Genomic DNA, 18,008 nt, shown 5'->3' with positions numbered 1-18,008 from the left:
GACATTTAAGAGAAAACTTAGTAAAACAAACACATTTCAATGGGAGAAAATATTTTGAAATCATATAGCTGTCAGGGAATTAATATCTGGAACATATAGAGAACTCCTAAAACTCAGTAAAAAACAAACAAAAAACCAACCTGATTAAAACAGGTAAAGGACTTGAAAAGATACTTCTCTGAAGATATGCAAATGGCTGACAAGCACATAAAAAGATCCTCAATATCACTAATCATTAGAGAAATGCAAATCAAAGCTACATTGAGATACAGCCTCACCCATTAGGATGGTTACTATCAAAAAACCAGAAAATAACGAACGTTGGTAAGGATGTGGAGAAATTGGAACCCTTTTGCACTGGTGGTGGGAGTGAAAAACGGTGCAGCTGCTGTGGAAAGCAGTATGGTAGCTCCTCAAAAAACTGAAAATAGAAATGCCATATGATCCAGCAATTCCACTTCTGGGCATATACCAAAAGAATTGAAAGCAAGGTCTTGAGATGTTTGTACACCCATGTTCATAGCAGCGTTATTCACGAGAGCTAAAACATGGAAGCAACCAAGAGTCTATCAAGGGATGCATAAACAAAATGTGGTACATACATGCAACGGAATAGTATTCAGCCTTAAAAAGAAAGGACATTCTGACATTTGCTACAAAATAAATGAACCTTGAGGCGAAGACATTATGCTAAGCAAAATAAGCCAGTCGCAAAAATACTGCGGGATTCCACTTATATGAGGTACGTATAGCAGTCAAAATCAGAGACAAAATAAAATGGTCATTGCCAGGGGGTCGGGGGAGAGGGGGAAATGGGGATTTGTTGTTTAATGAGTATAGAGTTTCAGTTTTACAAGAGTTATGGAGATGGATGGTATGATGGCCGCACAACATTTCATACCACTGAAATGTACACTTAAAAATGGCTGGCCAGGCGCAGTGGCTCACGCCTATAATCCCAGCACTTTGGGAGACGGAGGCAGGAGTATCACCTGAGGTCAGGAGTTCAAGACTAGCCTGGCCAACACGGTGAAACCCCGACCCTACTAAAAATATAAAACATAGCTGGGCGTGGTAGTGAGCACTTGTAACTTGTAGTCCCAGCTACTCAGGAGGCTGAGGCAGGAGAATCGCTTGAACCCAGAAGGCAAAGATTGTGTCATTTACTGCACTCCAGCCTGGGCAACAGAGCAAGACTCCAACTAAAAAAAAAAAAAAAAAAATTAAGGCCAGGCATGGTGGCTCACACCCGTAATCCCAGCACTTTGGGAGGCCAAGGTGGGAGGATCACTTGAGTCCAGGAGTTTGAGACCAACATGGGCCACATGCCAGGACCTTGTCTTTAAAAAAAATGGTTAAGATAGTACATTTTGTTTTGCGTATTTTACCACACTACAAAATAATAATAAATTGGGAAAAAAAAAAAAAAAAAAAAAAAAAGGGTTTTTCTAGGCCGAATCAACCCAGTTGATATTGCTCAGACTAGAAAACCTGGGCCTCCCACAGAAAAATGTCTGGCTTATGAGGGGTCGGGGTGGGGGCACAGAAGGGATACTAACAGGGGCTGGGCAGAGAAGAACGAGAACTAGAAAGCACTAAAGGAATTGAGGCGGAGTACCAAGGACAGTGACAGGTACAGGGGCACACACGAACAACGTTCAAACACATCTTCATCCAGTAACCTGTATTTACATGTAAATGTATCGCTTTATGCCAAACAGCAGAGGCCTCGGAGGAGTGCTTTTTAGTCTCAAGCTTCTGCAGTCATTGAAAAAGAGAAGCAAAGCTGTCTCTGGGGTACTCCACGTCGGCCTTGCCCCTGGGAGCTGGGCCGGTTCCAGGAGGACGAAGATTGAACTCGCTCTACCTGCAGAGACAGGCGAGCAGCGCCCCCACCCGGACACTAGCTGGGCGCCTGCAAAGTCGCGCATGCCCACCAGGCCTCCCGTCCCCATCCTTAGGAAGGCTGCGAGACTTAGTGCGCAAGCGCCATGCGGCGGCACCGACTCCTCCCCCAAGGGCGGGAACGCGCGGGGCCCAAAATGGCGGCCAGCCGGTACCGGCGTTTTCTTAAGCTCTGTGAGGAATGGCCCGTGGACGAGACCAAACGGGGCCGGGACTTGGGCGCTTACCTGCGACAGCGGGTGGCACAGGCCTTTCGGGAGGGAGAGAATACCCAGGTGACCGGCGGGGAGGCGGTTGGGACGAGGGGAGGAGAGGACGAGGCAGAGGCGGGGCCAGCGAGCGCGCTAGCGGCTGGATCTGCGCATGCGCGCGCCCTTCCTTCCAGTCGGCACGTGCGCGTGGCCCCCTTTTTCCCCCAGGGAGCTGCTGATAGCGACTCCCCTTCTACTCAGTGCTCTCCCCCTGCTGCACCCTGGAATTGCCGAAGAAGCTTTTTAAAACTCCAGATGGGCCGGGTGCGGTGGTTCACACCGATAATCGCAGCACTCTGAGAGGCCGAGGCTGGAGGATCGCTTGAGTCCAGGAGACCAGCCTTGGGCAATATAGTGGGACCTCGTCTCTGCAGATCAAGAAACAAAAACTTAAGATGCCTGGGATCGCTCAACCTTAATGATTCAAAATGTAGGATGGGGTCTTGGCCTCGGTGTTTTTTTGTTTTTTTTATTTTTTTTGGAGACGGAGTTTGACTCTTTGCCCCCAGGCTGGAGTGCAATGGCGGGATCTCGGCTCACTGCAACCTCCGCCTCGCGGGTTCAAGTGATGCTCCTCCTGCCTCACCCTCTCTAGTAGCTGGGGTTACAGGCGCCTGCCACCATGCCCAGTTAATTTTTGTATTTGTAGTAGAGACAGGGTTTCACCACGCTGGCCAGCTGGTCTGGAACTCCTGACCTCAGGTGATCCGCCTGCCTCTGTCTCCTTAAGTGCTGGGATTACAGGCGCGAGCCACTGCGCCCCGCCTTGGCCTCAGTGTTTTAAAAGCTCTCCAGGTGATTCAAGGTGCACACAGAGTTGAGACCCGCAATACCAGTGGCAGCTGGTGGCAGCCTCAGCTTTTTGTTTCCATGTCAATTTACCATTACCTCTCAGTGTTGTGTATCCACTGAGCTGATCCCCAGTTAACTCCTTAGGCCCCCGTTAAGCGTTTGCGTTCTTCTGAGCTCCTGTAAGCCTATGCATCAGGTTTGGGTCCTCAGCTCCGGCAACTATGTGTGAGTAGTACTACGCCTACATTGTGGCTCTCTTCTAGGTTGATGCTGCAGGCTCTGGGATTCATTCATTCATAGAGTTCGTATTTATTGAGCACTTACCATATGCCTGGAACGGGCTAGGGAAACGGTAGTGTTAAAACAGGTGAAGTCTTGCCCGCATGAAATTTTACACTGTAGTTCAGGGCACAATAAACAGTAGGTGTACATAAGACAGAGAAGTACTGTGATCGATAGAAAATAGGGTAGCATGATAAAAGGGTAATGTTATAGTTGGGCATTTCTGAGGAGATGACACATAGGTGAGACCTAAGGCAAGAGGATGAACCAGCCATGTACACTTGGTGGGAAGGATATTCCAGGCACTGCACATGTCCAGAGACAGGAAGCAGAGTGACATGTTCAAGGACAGAAAGCCAGAATGGCTGCAGGGTAGTGAGTAAGGTGGAGTTTGCTAAGTGGAGGTCAGGAGCCAGGCATAGTAGGGTATTATCTGCCCTGATTAGGAGTTAGACCTTATTGTAAGGCCAGTGAGAAGTACTGAGGATGTTTAGTGAGGGGACTGATGTGCCCTAATTGACTTTTTTTTTTTTTTTTTTTTTTTGAGACGGAGTTTCACTCTTGTTGCCCAGGCTGGCGTGGTGCAATGGCGCGATCTCGGCTCACCACAACCTCTGCCTCCTGGGTTCAAGTGATTCTCGTGCCTCAGCCTCCTGAGTAGCTGGGATTACAGGCACGCGCCACCATGCCCAGCTAATTTCGTATTTTTAGTAGAGATGGGTTTTTCCATGTTAGGCTGGTCTCGAACTCCCAACCTCCAGTAATCCACCCACCTCGGCCCCCCAAAGTGCTGGGATTACAGATGTGAGGCACCACACCCGGCCCCAATTTACTTTTTTAAAAAGACTTCTGGTTGTATGTGGTGAGTGGGGTACAGGAGGCAAGAACAAAAACAAGGAGGCTGGAGAGAAGCTGGCTGGTAGGATAAGCGAGCGATGGTGGCGGGTTGGGTGAGTATGGCAGCACAGAAGATGGAAGTGGCTGCACTCAGGTTATGCGCAGGTGGCCGGTCGAGTCAGCAGGACTTGCTGATACATGGGATGTGGGATAAAGGGAAAGAGAGGGCCCAGCGTGGTGGCCCACACCTGTAATCCCAGCACTTTGGGAGGCCAAGGTGGTCGGATCACCTGAAGTCAGAAGTTCAAGACCAGCCTGACTAACATGGAGAAACCCTGTCTCTAAAAAAGTAATAATAATAATATTTTTTAAAAATCGAGGGAAAGAGAGGAGCCAAGCATAGCACCTAGATTTTTTTTTTTTTTTTTTTTTTGGCCTGAGCAACTAGGTCTAAGATAGTGCCATTTACTGAGAGAGGAATAGGTGGGTGTAGGAAGAATATCTTGAGTTCAGTGTTAAACAGGTTAAACTTGAGATGCCAAGTACACTGATTTCCAAGTGGAAATGTCAAGTAGGCAGTGCTATATTTGAGCCTGGGGCTCAGGCAAGAGATCAGATATGAGATGAGATACATACACATACTCTCTGAAGAAATGACTTGTGAAACTTGGCCAAGACCTGTCAAAGCAGGAGCATGGTCTTTTTTTTGCAGCTTAGCCCAAAACGGAGCCAAGCCAGCCCACCTCATGGAGCAGGAGCATGCCCAGTGGCATCCCTGTGACTGAACTACTGATTGGCTGGCAGCCTGGGCAGTATTTTACCCAGGGCTCTTCCATCATTCATGGTGGTCTTTACTGGTCCAAAGTGTAAAGATCTTTAAGGCAAGAATCTTATCTAGTCCCAATTCTACAAACCCCGTAAACTTTCTGGCTGTGCTCCCTGCGTATTTTTAGCATGAGCTTCCTGAAAATAGAGATGATGCCATTTTTATCTTTTCCTCCCTCCCCTACCAGTGTCTAGCATACTTCTTGGCACATAAAAAATGCTCAGTAAGTGTCTGAATGAACAGATAAGTAAATAATTGGTTATGGCACATGAGACAAAGATTATTTGGATATCGTTTCAGATGTAGCAGAACTAGATGGAAGAAAGTTGTGAAGAGTGAGAAGGGAATATCTATGTGTCCTGAGTGGTAAGAATTTATTTGAGAGCTTACTGTATGGGGAAATTGCAGGATCTCTGGAAGAAGGCCATAACCTGGTCCTCACCACCAAGGAGCTTACAGTTGGGCCATCAGAGCCTTGATCCTTGGTGAGGCGAGAGAGCATTACGTTCACTTGCTTATTAGTGTAAGAGGAGCCAGCAAAGTGGGAAAGAGTTTTCTGTTTGGGAGTTGTCATCCTTTGTCATCTCCTAGGGAAATCGTTCCTGATCAGTCAAAGGCCCACACAGGTTTGAGTCCCAGCTGCAGATGCAAGTCATGCTCCATTGATGATTCTGTAGTGGCTGATGAATGCATTCCTGGTAGAGTGAACCAGTGCCTCAAGATGGCAGAAGGTGCATTACTCAGGACCACTGTGGTGGTACCTCATCCTAATGTCACCTGAGAATGCACCTGGGCTTAGTAAATCTTTGTGATAACTGTTGAAGGGGGCAGCCCCTCACTGGAGTTGGAAACACTACTGTGAGTCACTCCTGCTGACGCCCCCAGATCATTGATAAAGACCTTGAGAAAGAAAGGTGATTCTGGTAGGCTCTTCATTAAACTGGCAGCAGGAGGTGGGGATTAGATCCAGTCGACTGACTAGTATGGAGCTCCCTCTTGGTTGTGGACTTGGGGGGCCAGTAGCTCTGCTCATGCCATCTTTCCATTCCCATAGAGGATAGAGGCAGTCAGTCCTCTCAGCCTCTTGGCTTCCTTGGTCCTAACGGTCGCCCCAGAAGGTGCACAGCACACCTTTGCATGATAATCTCATTGAATCCTTAGTGCAGCTGAGTGGTAGCCATTACTGCTCCATTTTACAGATGAGGAAACAAATCAGAAACATAAGACAATGCACTGAGGGTTCTCTAGCCGTAAGAGACAAGCCAAGTGAGAAACAGACCCAGCCCTCCTGGCCCTGGCACGCGCCGTCTCCTGGGTGCCTGGCCTTTCTGAGTTATTGTTAGGACAGTGTCTTGTTCCATGAACGTCAAGCCGCTTCCTTCCCCTGGTTGCCTGTTCAAACCTTATTGGGCCATAGATAGTTTGGGCAGCAGATGGAACTCCCTGTGTTTGCCCACCTATTCTTTGTCCCAGCCACTACCAGTGCAGATGGGAAGAAAGATGGTTCTCGGTGGGCCACCAGGCAGAGAAAAGCCAGGTTCACTAGAGGGTAAAGTAATAATTCATACTCAAAACCGGAGTACAGAAACCACTGCCTCCGTTTATTCCACCTCACATTGCCCTCTGGGGAGTCTCATGGTCCACCGAAACCTACCGAGTGGGGAGGTGGTGGTGGGAGCAGGAACACACGTAACTCCTCTCACACCCCATATCCTATTGTGTAGTTTTAAAAAGTCAGTGTTTATGGGCTTTGCCCCTTTTGAATACAGCTTTTCTAAGAGCACGTGTTTCCTACAGCGCTAGAGCTTAATGAAGGAATCGCAGCGTGCGGGAAGATGGCAAAACAACTGTAATTGTTGACTTAACAATAGGGAAAGGAGCAGGTCTTTCTAATGAGTTCATTAGGTGCTTCCTAAAAGATCCCGGACGGCATACCAGCACCCACTTATGTAGCACGGGGTGCAGCTCCGAGGGGCGGCCTGTGAGAGCTGCTGCCCAGGAAGGGGCTCACCCACCCGGGAGTTCTAATTGTATCAAGTTTGATAATACTAGCCCAGTTTGAAAAAAGTTAAACTCTGTCTTGGGTTTTTAATAATGTAAATGATATTTCCACCTTCTCAGAGGAGAATTCAAAGGTTTTTTTGTAATTCTGTTTTCTCAGTCATGCAGCTGAGGCCTGGTCTTTGACATTCCTCAGTGTGGCAGGAGCTAGCTCCCAAGCCGCCTGGCACATGCTGGCCACAGTGAAGCCATCTCAACATTGCTCACCCCCACTTATGGGCCCCCTGAAGTCATGTTTTTGAAGATAGCCCTAAGAACAGATTATCCTATTTTTAGTCGTGTATTGAGCCCGTTGAAAAACAGGAGTTGTGAGGAGAATCTTCTCTAAGGGAATGCAAACATCGCCATCCTTTTTCCTCTCCCGATTCTGAAGGCGCCCTGTGAGCTAGGGTGGTACACACTGTGGGGCGGTGGTTCTCTCTGCGCATGTGCAGACGCGGTGCTCCTCCGGAAGGGAGAACTTCTTGGCCACTTTTGATGCGTCACTCCTTTATTCAGTGATCTTTGGGGTCTGCCTGTTGCCTCCTGGACAGGTGGCAGGCAACTTTCTGAGAGCTACAGTGCCTCTGACCCTTGGTCCCAGCCTGCAGTTCCAGCCTTGCCTCTCACCACCCCAACCCAAGCCCCAGGCTCAGCAAGGGTCCCTTCCCAGTGGCCTCCCAAACTGGCCATGGTACACACGGTTCTGAACCTTTGAGGCAAGTGCACTGAGTCACCGCACCCTTACAACCCACGAAAACCCAGACACAGTTTGTAAAGACCTGGGTGGCTTCCCAGGCTCTTGGAGCCCTCCCTGGGTTCCCCTTAAAAACCTTGCCTGCCTAAAACGCCCTTGTCCTGTGCGTCGTCGTGCCTCGTTCTCACAGTCGTTTCTGGTCCCTGTGTCATTCATGCCCAGGTTGGCACTCCTCACTCTGTGCACTGTCGCTGCGGTGAAACTCCACCCTTCCCCGCCACACCTCCCTGGCAGCCCAGCCTGGTACCCAGCTCCCACCTCGAGTCTCCTGCAGCGGCCCGTGCTCTGCAGCTCTGGCGATCGCCTGCACGCTGCCCCGGGTAGGGTTGGTTTCTAATGCCTGTGTATCTTGTCTCCGCAGTGTGTCTGCCAGCTTCTCCCCAGCTGGCCTGGGTCTTCTTTGTGGCACCTCACACCCCCCTCGTGGAGCACTCTCTCTGTAGTAGGTGCTTAAGAAATACATTTTCAACTCAATTGAAGGGAATAGGCTCCCATAACAGAATGAACTCATTTCGGAAGTTCATTACCAAGTCTTGAAAACCTTTTTTTTTAATAGATCCTCCTGGACTGAATCCAGCTCTACCTTAATTAGCAAAGCAATTTGCAATACCCTTTCCCAAAAGTGCTTATGTGTCCCTTTGTGTGAGTAGAATAAGGGCCGCTGTACCAATTGCTGTCACCACCCAAAATTCAATTTTGAAAATTGAAACGGGTGCCTGCGGCACTGATGTAGATTTCTATGTATAAAAGTTTAATATGGTAAAGAGAAATTTACTGATGACTGAGCAAGGGAAATGCAAAAGGAGCAAAACAGCCACAAAGGACACTCGTCAGATGAACATTATTTGATTCACATTTCAGGAGCAGCGCTGAAGTTTTCATCATGTCCCCACTGCTGCCTTTTTCAAACCCAGCACTGCGATTAGTCCTAAAACTTCCGTGATCTCATTAGGTGTGAATGCAAAATCAGATAATTTAAAGCTTGTATTAAGAATATTTCTGAAAACGCACAGTCCATTTCATCAGAAAAACTGCATTTCAGGACTCGGGAATGTTAGTGCTGGAGTCTGTGAATCAAGTGTAAGGTATAGGAACGTGGTGAGGCTTCCGGAATCTGACAGATGTCTCCATCGACATCCTTTTAAGTAGTAAGCATGACTGTTTTTAATTGCTGAGCTGGAGTTCTCTGTGGCTAGGAACTTGGCATTGACAAAGACTCGGTCACTCCTCAGGCAGTAAGAACTTGGCTAGAAATGGACATATCTCAAACTCCTTTTACACCCTCAGACGCCTTCTGACCTCAGACGGGAAGCTGTCTGGCAAGGCTGTTTTTAGGACTCAGGTGTTTGGTCTTTTTTCTCAGATTACGATTGAGTCCAGGAATTATGGGAACTCTCTAGGATAAACTATCTCTTTCACGCTGAGGAAGCTTAAGAGATGAGGGCACCTGAGGGTCACTTTGCTTTTTGCACTTAGACTTTGTGCACTTTGCTCTTACAGGAGCAGCGCTCTGCCAGGGTGACCCTCTCCCTGTGCCCCTCCCGTCTGTCCTGCTGCCCATCAGGAATGGGAATAGATGGCAAGGAAGGACAGCACCCTCCTCACCCTCCTCCGCTTGAGGGTGTGGTATAAGGTCGCTGAGCAGCCTACTGCTGACGTCTCACTGCTAGAGAAGTTGGAGGGGAAGTTGAGTTGACAGGCGTTTGAGGGTGCGGCTCTCGTCAGAATGCAGGTTTGCCGGGCGCGGTGGCTCAAGCCTGTAATCCCAGCACTTTGGGAGGCTGAGGCGGGTGGATCACGAGGTCAAGAGATCGAGACCATCCTGGTCAACATGGTGAAACCCCGTCTCTACTAAAAATACAAAAAAAAACTAGCTGGGCGTGGTGGCGCGTGCCTGTAATCCAGCTACTTAGGAGGCTGAGGCAGGAGAATTGCCTGAGCCCAGGAGGCGGAGGTTGCGGTGAGCCGAGATCGCGCCATTGCACTCCAGCCTGGGTAACAAGAGCGAAACTCCGTCTCAAAAAAAAAAAAAAAAAAAAAAAAAAGAATGCAGGTTTACCAGGAAGCAGTGTTGGGAGCCCAGGAGAGAGGCAGAGGCTCTGGGAGGAAAGCGAATCAGCCCGTGGACTCCTTTCCTAAGAGCTTGGTTGGGAAGGTCGTGGGGACGGTGGCAGGAAGGGAAGGTCCAGATAAGCGGTCACCACGTGAAGACCGGGTGTAGCAAACAGCTGCTCACTTGGCAGGCCGTGGAGAGCTCAGTGACCACTGAGAGCCACCAGGGTCAGTCAGGAGTGAAGCCTCGGCAGTTTCTCATCCGTCCTCACTTCTGCCTCCAGTGCCAGGCTCGGCAGTGCACATCAGCCACGCTGATCCACTGATAACATGCTGACCCATTTCCTGGCACTGGCTCCACCTGGTCCCGTGCCTGGAGCGCCCGTACTCCTTGCTGGTACACGCGCCCATCCTCCAGCACTTCTTGCCGGGCTCCGCGGGCCCACGGCCTCTTGTACATGCCGCTTCGTTCCACTCCCACCACGGTGGTCCTGAACTGTTCTGTCTTTCCCCTCTCACTTTATGTGACAGGCCTGTGCTTACTGCAACTCTTCACTACTAATAACTGTCACAAAAACTAATCACTCACGTTTATCAGTGTTCCAGGCCCGGAATTCAGAGCAGCCCAAGCATTACCTCATTTATCCTCACACCACCCTGCGAAGTAGGGGCTATTATTATCTTTTCTTTTAAAAGAAAGGTTAAGTTGGCCAGTATGCTTCCAAAATGTTCAGTGCATGAAACATAAAGGCCTAGGAACTCTCCCAGATTAAAGGAGACTGAAAGGTACATGACAGGTAAATGCAGCAGGACATCCTGTTTTTCCGTCGATGATTATTGAGACAATTGACAGAATTGGAATATGGACTGTGCATTAGATAATAGTGTTGTGTCGATGTTAAGTGGCCTGAATTTGATCACTGAACTCTGGTTATGTAAGAGAATGTTCATAGAAAATGCACACTGAAATATGGGGTGAAGGGGCATTATGCTCCTACTTTCAAGTGGATCAGAAGAAAGATGTATATGTACAGACATAGAGAAAGATAAAGCAACTGGTGAAACTTTTTTTTTTAAGTGTGTTTCATAGGGAAAGAGTGAGTGGTTTGCCTGACATCCCCTGGCTGATAAGTGATGGTGCCAGGATTCAACCCAGGCAGCTTGACTCCGCTGCTCCCTACAGCCTTAGAGAGCCTTCACCCAAGCATCCCCCTGCTCACGCATGGCCCAGGCATGCTGGAAGGTCTCCGTGAATGTTGGTTAAATTTATAGGCTGGGCACAGTAGCTCACGCCTGTAATCCCAGCACTTTGGGAGGCCGAGGCGGATGGATCATGAGGTCCAGGGTTTGAGACCAGCCTGGTCAAGATGGCAAAACCCCATCTCTACTGGAAACATAAAAATTAGCTGGGCCTGGTGGCAGGGGCCTGTACCAGCTACTCAGGAGGCTGAGGCAGGAGAATCACTTGAACCTGGGAGGCGGAGGTTGCAGTGAGCCGAGATTGTGCCATTACACTTCAGCCCTGGTGACAAGAGCAAGACTGTCTCAAAAAAAAAATATACATATATATATATATATATATATATATATATATATATAAATGAGCACATCTACACAAGTATGAAGAGAGAAAGCAAAAGGTGAAATGCACTGTGCACAGAAAACTTTGTGCCAGTATAATTTTCTTTTTCCTTTTGTGTCTTTTACTTCCTGTCCTTCTGTCTTCTGTGTTAGCTCTTGGTTGTGCGTGCCCTGCTGAAGAAATGTTCCACGTGTGTTCGTCCAAAGCATGTGTGCAGAATTCCATTCTAACTGGACTTTCCCTGGAAGAGCTGACCAGCAGCAAGGAGGCGGCAGCCTCAAACTTCTCCATTCGTTCTGTCCACTCCGATCATGACTTTGATTATTACACTGGCCACCTCCTCGGGCCATAATCCTTCCTCTCCTGATGTATCTAGCTCAACATTTTCATGATGTTCAGCCTGAACCCAGGAATGGATCAGGTAGAACTAAATGATGGATCGTCTTTTTTGTTTGCTGTAAAGTGGGGACTTGTTTGACATGCACAGAGAGGCAGAAGTGGAGCTGCCTATTAAAGTGCTTTACTACTGATTTATTTATGCTCTGCCTTCTCCAAGGAAGGATTGAAGTTAGGAAAAAATCCTTCATTTGAATTCTGGGGGAAAAAATGTAAAAGAGAAAGTTTTGTTCTGGGGAGCTTTTCAGAATTCTTGGCAGGAAAATGTAAAGGGAAAGAACTATACATAAACAGTAACAAGGACACAGTAAAGGGAAATTTTAAAAGGTGTGAAAGGGAAAAGACCACTTCTCATCTGTGTACTGTCTGTCTTCCTGAGAATGTCCAGCAGGGGCACCACTGTCTCCGGCACTAGATTTACTTATTTCTCCCTTTCTGTGGCAAGGCCTCAGTGTTCTGGGCCATTTCCTTTCTAGCAGACCTAACTGGGGTCCCGTCTTGGTTCTCCTCAGTTCACCCATTTCATCTTGAATGTTGCCTTCTTCGTGTTTCTTTCCTTCTTATAGAGTTTCAGCAAACTCAGATGATTTTTTTTTTTTTCTTTCCTGAAAGAATCTGATCTGAGGCCAGGCATGATGGCTAATGCCTGTTATCCCAGCACTCTGGGAGGCCGAGGTGGGCAGATCACCTGAGATCAGGAGTTTGAGGCCAGCCTGACCAACACGGTGAAACCCCGTCTCTACTAAAAATACAAAAATTAGCCAGGTCTGGTGGTGCATGCCTGTAATCCCAGCTACTCAGGAAGCAGAGGCTGGAGAATCGCTTGAACCCGGGAGGTGGAGGTTGCAGTGAGCTGAGATTGTGCCACTGCCCTCCAGCCTGGCTGGGTGACAGAGTGAGACTCCGTCTCAATTTAAAAAAAAAAAAAAAAAAAAAAAAAGCATCCTAGGGGATTCCTGCCTTCTCTTCCTTGCTGAAGGCATCTCCACCCCCAGAAAGGCCTGCCCTTCCTTCTGCTTGCTGACCCCTGTGCTTCTTTCAGAACCTAGCATCATCTCACTTCCTTCATGCACTGACCACTTGAGCATGTGGGGACTCCCCGACTGAATCCATGCCGCCCACCCTGCCCAGCACCCGCTTTGTTAGGCACACCCTCAACCTTAGGTTTCCATTGTGGCATCTCCCACTGCAGCTGGTGTGGTGGCTTACAAGTCACAGATGCTCAACAAATGCTTGTTTGCTGGTTAATTGATCTGATTCTTCTGCAGGTTGGGGAGTTGATGAGGCAGAGCTATGCCTCCAAAAAGTAGTTTCTAATAGCAGAGCTGTAGTCCAGGTTTGCTTCCCACAGAGTGGAGAAGCCGGTGCTAGCTGCAGGCCTGCTTCATGTGAATGCCTTATTAAGTACGGTCTTTCCTCAAGGTACAGACACTGTGGGAGGCAGGACGCCTTTGCTTACCTCCTTGGGGATTCTTTGCTTTTCAGGTTGCAGAGCCTGAGGCCTGTGATCAGATGTACGAGAGCTTAGCGCGACTCCATTCAAACTACTACAAACACAAGGTGAGTGGGCCACCTTGCATACCCCCAGCTTTCTGACAGGACAACTAATAAGAATGAGTGAAAATCTTGATTATGTAATGTTTTGTAAAGAATTGGGTTTGCTGTTTTAGATGAAACCAGTAATTTCAACCAAGCGAACAGAGGTGCCCGGTAGAGGCTTTTAGGCCACCTAAATAAAAGCTATTTAAAATTGTGAATATAGGGAATAGGGAAAAAAAAAACAAAGAAAACCAATTACGAATAGAAGCCATGTATTTGATACGCCAGTGCATGCTCCCGGGAGTATCTGACAGCCATTGGATTTATACCTATTTTCCCATCCACTCTGATGAAACTGACGCCTCCCGCACTGTGGTGATAAAGATGGGATGATTGGGAATGTGCCCTCCTTTTCCAGAGCTGGGCCCCAACGTGATTACTGTTAAATTCCATTTAGAGTGGTTTTTCCCAGACTCGAAAAATACGTTGTGTAACTCCACAAATATATGTGGCCATATGCCCATGTGGAAAATGGATTTTTTCTAAATCCTCCCTACTAACATGTGGTCCATGAGCAGTAGTTTGGTCATCACCTGGGAGCTGGTTAGAAATGCAGAATCAGGGGCCCCGCCCATACCTGCGTTTTCCGGAGAGGACTCATGGGCACGTTGAAGTTGGAGCTGCCTCCTGGAGACTGTACAGGTTCTTGCGAGGCCAAGTCTTGACCTCAAGGTGGCGCTGCTCTTCTTGCTAGGCCTCCTGGCCTGTGGTTGCCCAGGGCCCAGGTGAACCGCAGTTAGAGAGCAGAGCTTGTGTGCTGATCTCTCCCCTCCCTTCTCGTCCTCTCTGCCCCTGTGACCAGTACCCTCGCCCCAGAGAAACCAGCTTCAGTGGCCTGTCGTTGGAAGAGTACAAGCTGATCCTGTCCACAGGTAATGAAAGCACAGCTGCCTTTTCTCATTGCTTTGCAGATGATTCTCGGAGTTTGAGTGGCCAAGGGGAATTGTCTAACTGTTTTGCTTGATAGAAAGTCCTGTAGGAAATTCTGAAGCTACAAGCCTCATGCTTTTTGACCATATACTGTGGAGAAGGTCAAAGGCGTTATTTAAAAAGGAAATCTATCTTTAGTGCTTTTAAATTCGAGGCTGGGCAGCAGGGAACAGGGGAATACATATTTGCCAAATGGAAGTAGTCGAAATCAAGATGGAAGGAAAATAATTTTATTTTTATGGTCCTAAGAGGGCTTTATAAACAATGAAGGTTTTAATTAAAACAAAAAGCCATTCAATAAATGTGTTTGGGGATATCCGCCGAAGAGTTATCGGACCCAGGGGACGTGGTCTGTGGGTTAGATGAGTTTAACTAGGTGTGTTTTCGAGTCATTGATAGACTGTGATGAGCAAGAAAGGAAACACCCTGCCAAGCCCGTCCTTCCCTTGCTTCCCTATCTCCATTCTCCCTAAGGAGGGAGGCAGGAGAGCCAGGGCTGAAGTCGGCAGGTACTGGAAAATTACTATTTTTGTTGCCAAGTATATTATATGCAAAAATAGGCTAACCTTTTCTGGGAGGGCATGGCCCTGAAACATTTCCTTCTGGTATCCTAGAAATGTGTCTTTCTTCTAATGGCAGCCTTCAGCTACTTAGTTTTGAGGATATGGGCTTCTAGAAGACACTCTTCCTCTGAGATTAAAACCTGGTGGTGTGACCTGCTGTTACGTGTCAACTCTAACCCTATTTTTATTCCAGTACTTGCTGGAAAATGGGGGTGAAGGTATTTTGGCCAGGCAGACTCACTTTATTGGCAGTTTGTTTTAATGTGTAACTTTACTCCTGTATCCCTGGGTCCATGTAATTAACAGCATTGATGCTCATTATTGCAAGGGCCCTGGAGAGTTTGAGCTTGAAGTGAGTGTGGAAGTAAGTTCCGGAGGCCCTGCCTCTGCCCTGTCTGTTCACCCTCAGGGCAGCCTCTGCAGGGGGTAACTGGCAGCCACGAAGGCCGGGAGATGGAGGCGTCCCCGCCATTGGTCCGCGCCGCAGCTTGTTCTGGCTGTGAGTTTAGTTCCAGGAAATTTGCTGAGAATTTGTTTTCACAGCAAGCCTCATATTTTTGTTGCAAATTGCATGGAGTAAGCTTACCAAATGTTTCCTCTGCCAGGACAAGAAAAGACCTGCAGCACCTTGCAGTGAGAGGCTCTGAGGGCCTGGCGAGTCTGCAGGGTGCTGTGTTCTGGGTCACGCGTGTGGCCACCCTGGGATTGGGGTCATGGAAGGCGCTAAACGGAATCCTTGGGGCTTGGAGGTGGACGAGGATCCCTCAGTGACCTAGGCTTCTGGAAGAGCCCCATAGCACGGGCTTTTTTCTGTGACCTCTTTTGGTCAGAAAAGATACTCTTTTTTTCTCCAGTAGTTTTGTTAACATGAAAATTCAGGGTGGGAAAGCCAAACAATATTATAAGAATATCTAAAATTCAACATATACACAAAATTAGATTTCATGGAACATTAGCCCTAGAGATCTGAGACAAATGATTCCGTACTGGGGGTGATTTTGGCCCTCAGGGGACGTGGCAATGTCTGGAGACATTTTTAGTTGTCACAGCTGGTGCCGGGGGCAGCGGTGCTACTGGCGTTAGTGAGTAGAGGCCAAGATGCTTCAAAACAGCCCTCAGTGATGCACAGGCCAGCCACAAAAAAAATAATCTGGCCCACAGTGTTGGTAGTGCCAAGGCCGAGAAACTCTGCTTTGACTCTGGCTGCAGGTAAAGTTTGCTTTCTTAAACCAGAGCCTCTCCCGCCTGCATTGGGGTGGAGATGGCTGCCTTTTCACTGAGTGCAGACTGTGTGCCAAGAAAGTCACTTCCATTATTTTCCTTAATCCTTACAACTTTTGGGATACCTGTGGTTTTTTATTTTCTTTTTCACCTCTCCCCAGGTTGTCTGCAGATGTGTTTTTATCTTCATTTTACCCATGAGGAACTTGAGGCAAAGAGAGTTAAATGATTTGCTTGAGGGGACCCAGAGTGGAAGGTGATGGGCTGGGATTTGGGCTGCAGTCCGTCTCTCTCCTGGTGCCTGCTCAACTCCACAGCATGTGCTGGGCCCACACACCAGGATTCAGATCCCTGCTCCACTTCCCAGCGGGGTAACCTCAGCAAGTTACCTCTCCCCCTGCCTCAGTTTCCACACCTGAAGAATTGAGACAGGAAGGGCTGCATGAAGCAGGCCAAATTTTGCAATGAAGCATCTGGTCCTGTGGGCTGTGCAGCAGACAGCACAGGGCCATTTGTTTGCCCTCGTATGGAGCAGGGCAACAAGCAGAACCCCCCACTTTGATGCCAAGGTTGAGGGGAGGGGAGAAGACCACTGAGAGCCTGCTGGGCACAGGACATGGCCCACAGTGCTCAGTCACCATGAGCGGTCACTTCTGTCACTGTTTGATCGGCTCTTCAGAAGCTGCGTCTGCACTTCCCTTTTTCAGGAACACACTGTGTGAAAACCAAGGCATGCTTGTGTCGGGAAAGTCCCGGGGTCCAGTCTGTGTCATCAGGTTTTAGACTTCAGTCCCTCTCTCTTTTTGTCTTCCCCCCCTTGCAGACACCTTGGAAGAGCTTAAGGAAATGGATAAAAGCTTGTGGAAGAAACTGCAGGAGAAGTTTGCCTCTAAGGATCCTGAGGAGAAGCCTAAGGCCTGAGCTCTCGCCCTCATACCTAGGTGTGGAGTCTTGTGCGTTGCCATCGTCAATAAAACTGCCTGTTTCCCCATAACCTTCCGCTTTGGGAATCTCCTCTAGCCTTCCCAAAAAGGAAGCCCTTGCTGCTCTAAAGAAAGTTTCAGCCTGAGAAGGGATGCTGATCGAGCCGTCTGCTGTGACTGCTGGCAAGGTTGGGAAATCTGGGGAAAGGAAACGCAGGTTTCCCTCTGAGCCTGACAGGGGAGGGTGGTGGGGCCTCAGCACAAGGTGCTTCCTGCTCGGCCACAGGAGCCCCACCCTCCAGCAGGGGTCTGGCGTCTCCTGGCAAGATTCTCAGGCTCCCTTTTGTTGCAGGAGCTCCTGGGAGGAAGCCAAAAATAGCAGTAAATACTGAAAAGGGCAGCCTGTCGCGAACAGCAGCAGGGAGGTATGAGGCTGAGAGAGGCAAAAAGCCCCACTTGGCCGTCATCCCCACGGACTGAGAGGAGGACAGACCTCAGGTCTGTCCCTGACCTTGCAAAAAGCCCACATTGCCCAGTTGGCTTAAGGGACGGGGAAGCTATGGGCAGGCCTTGGCCAGGCGGGGCCTCAGCTGCAGTTGGCAGCAGCACCGTGGGCAGGTTCTGTAGGTGACCACAAGTCAGAGGTCCTGCTGGCTGGGGACACACACAGGGTCACCTTATTATTCCATGGAACCTCGGCTCTTACTGATAAGACACATTCACTTTCCTACTTGAGCATCCGTCAGGAACTGTGCTGGGAGAGGGACAAGCTTGGGCCCCACAGCGCCCCTGGTGGGTACAAAGTGGAAGTGGGTTCTTTTTGTTTGTTTGTTTTTGAGACGGAGTTTCGCTCTTGTTACCCAGGCTGGAGTGCAATGGCGCGATCTCGGCTCACCGCAACCTCCGCCTCCTGGGTTCAGGCAATTCTCCTGCCTCAGCCTCCTGAGTAGCTGGGATTACAGGCATGCGCCACCATGCCCAGCTAATTTTTTGTATTTTTTTAGTAGAGACGGGGTTTCACCATGTTGACCAGGATGGTCTCGATCTCTCGA

At 48.8% G+C, this 18,008-nt stretch overlaps 1 protein-coding gene across 1 annotated transcript; it reads left to right on the top strand.

Moving 5' to 3' along the window:
- The first annotated feature begins 1,999 nt into the window (after window positions 1-1,999).
- Window positions 2,000-17,027, top strand: UQCC2 (ubiquinol-cytochrome c reductase complex assembly factor 2). Its single transcript, XM_003923154.4, has 4 exons — window positions 2,000-2,180; window positions 13,206-13,280; window positions 14,122-14,191; window positions 16,857-17,027. The coding sequence occupies exons 1-4, from the start codon at window positions 2,043-2,045 to the stop codon at window positions 16,952-16,954; spliced, it is 381 nt and encodes a 126-aa protein (XP_003923203.2). The 5' UTR covers window positions 2,000-2,042; the 3' UTR covers window positions 16,955-17,027.
- The last annotated feature ends 981 nt before the right edge of the window (window positions 17,028-18,008 follow it).

This window comes from Saimiri boliviensis, chromosome 4 (assembly GCF_048565385.1).
Source record: "Saimiri boliviensis isolate mSaiBol1 chromosome 4, mSaiBol1.pri, whole genome shotgun sequence".
NCBI lineage: Eukaryota > Metazoa > Chordata > Mammalia > Primates > Cebidae > Saimiri > Saimiri boliviensis.
The sequence above is the reverse complement of the archived record's forward strand: the minus strand, read 5'-3'. Positions and strand labels throughout refer to the sequence as shown.

Coding starts and splice junctions, on each gene's coding strand:
- UQCC2 (XM_003923154.4), top strand. CDS start 2,043: ATGGCGGCCAGCCGGTACCGGCGTTTTCTTAAGCTCTGTGAGGAATGG. Junction 2,181..13,205: donor GGGAGGGAGAGAATACCCAG/GTGACCGGCGGG, acceptor TTTGCTTTTCAG/GTTGCAGAGCCTGAGGCCTG. Junction 14,192..16,856: donor CAAGCTGATCCTGTCCACAG/GTAATGAAAGCA, acceptor CCCCCCTTGCAG/ACACCTTGGAAGAGCTTAAG.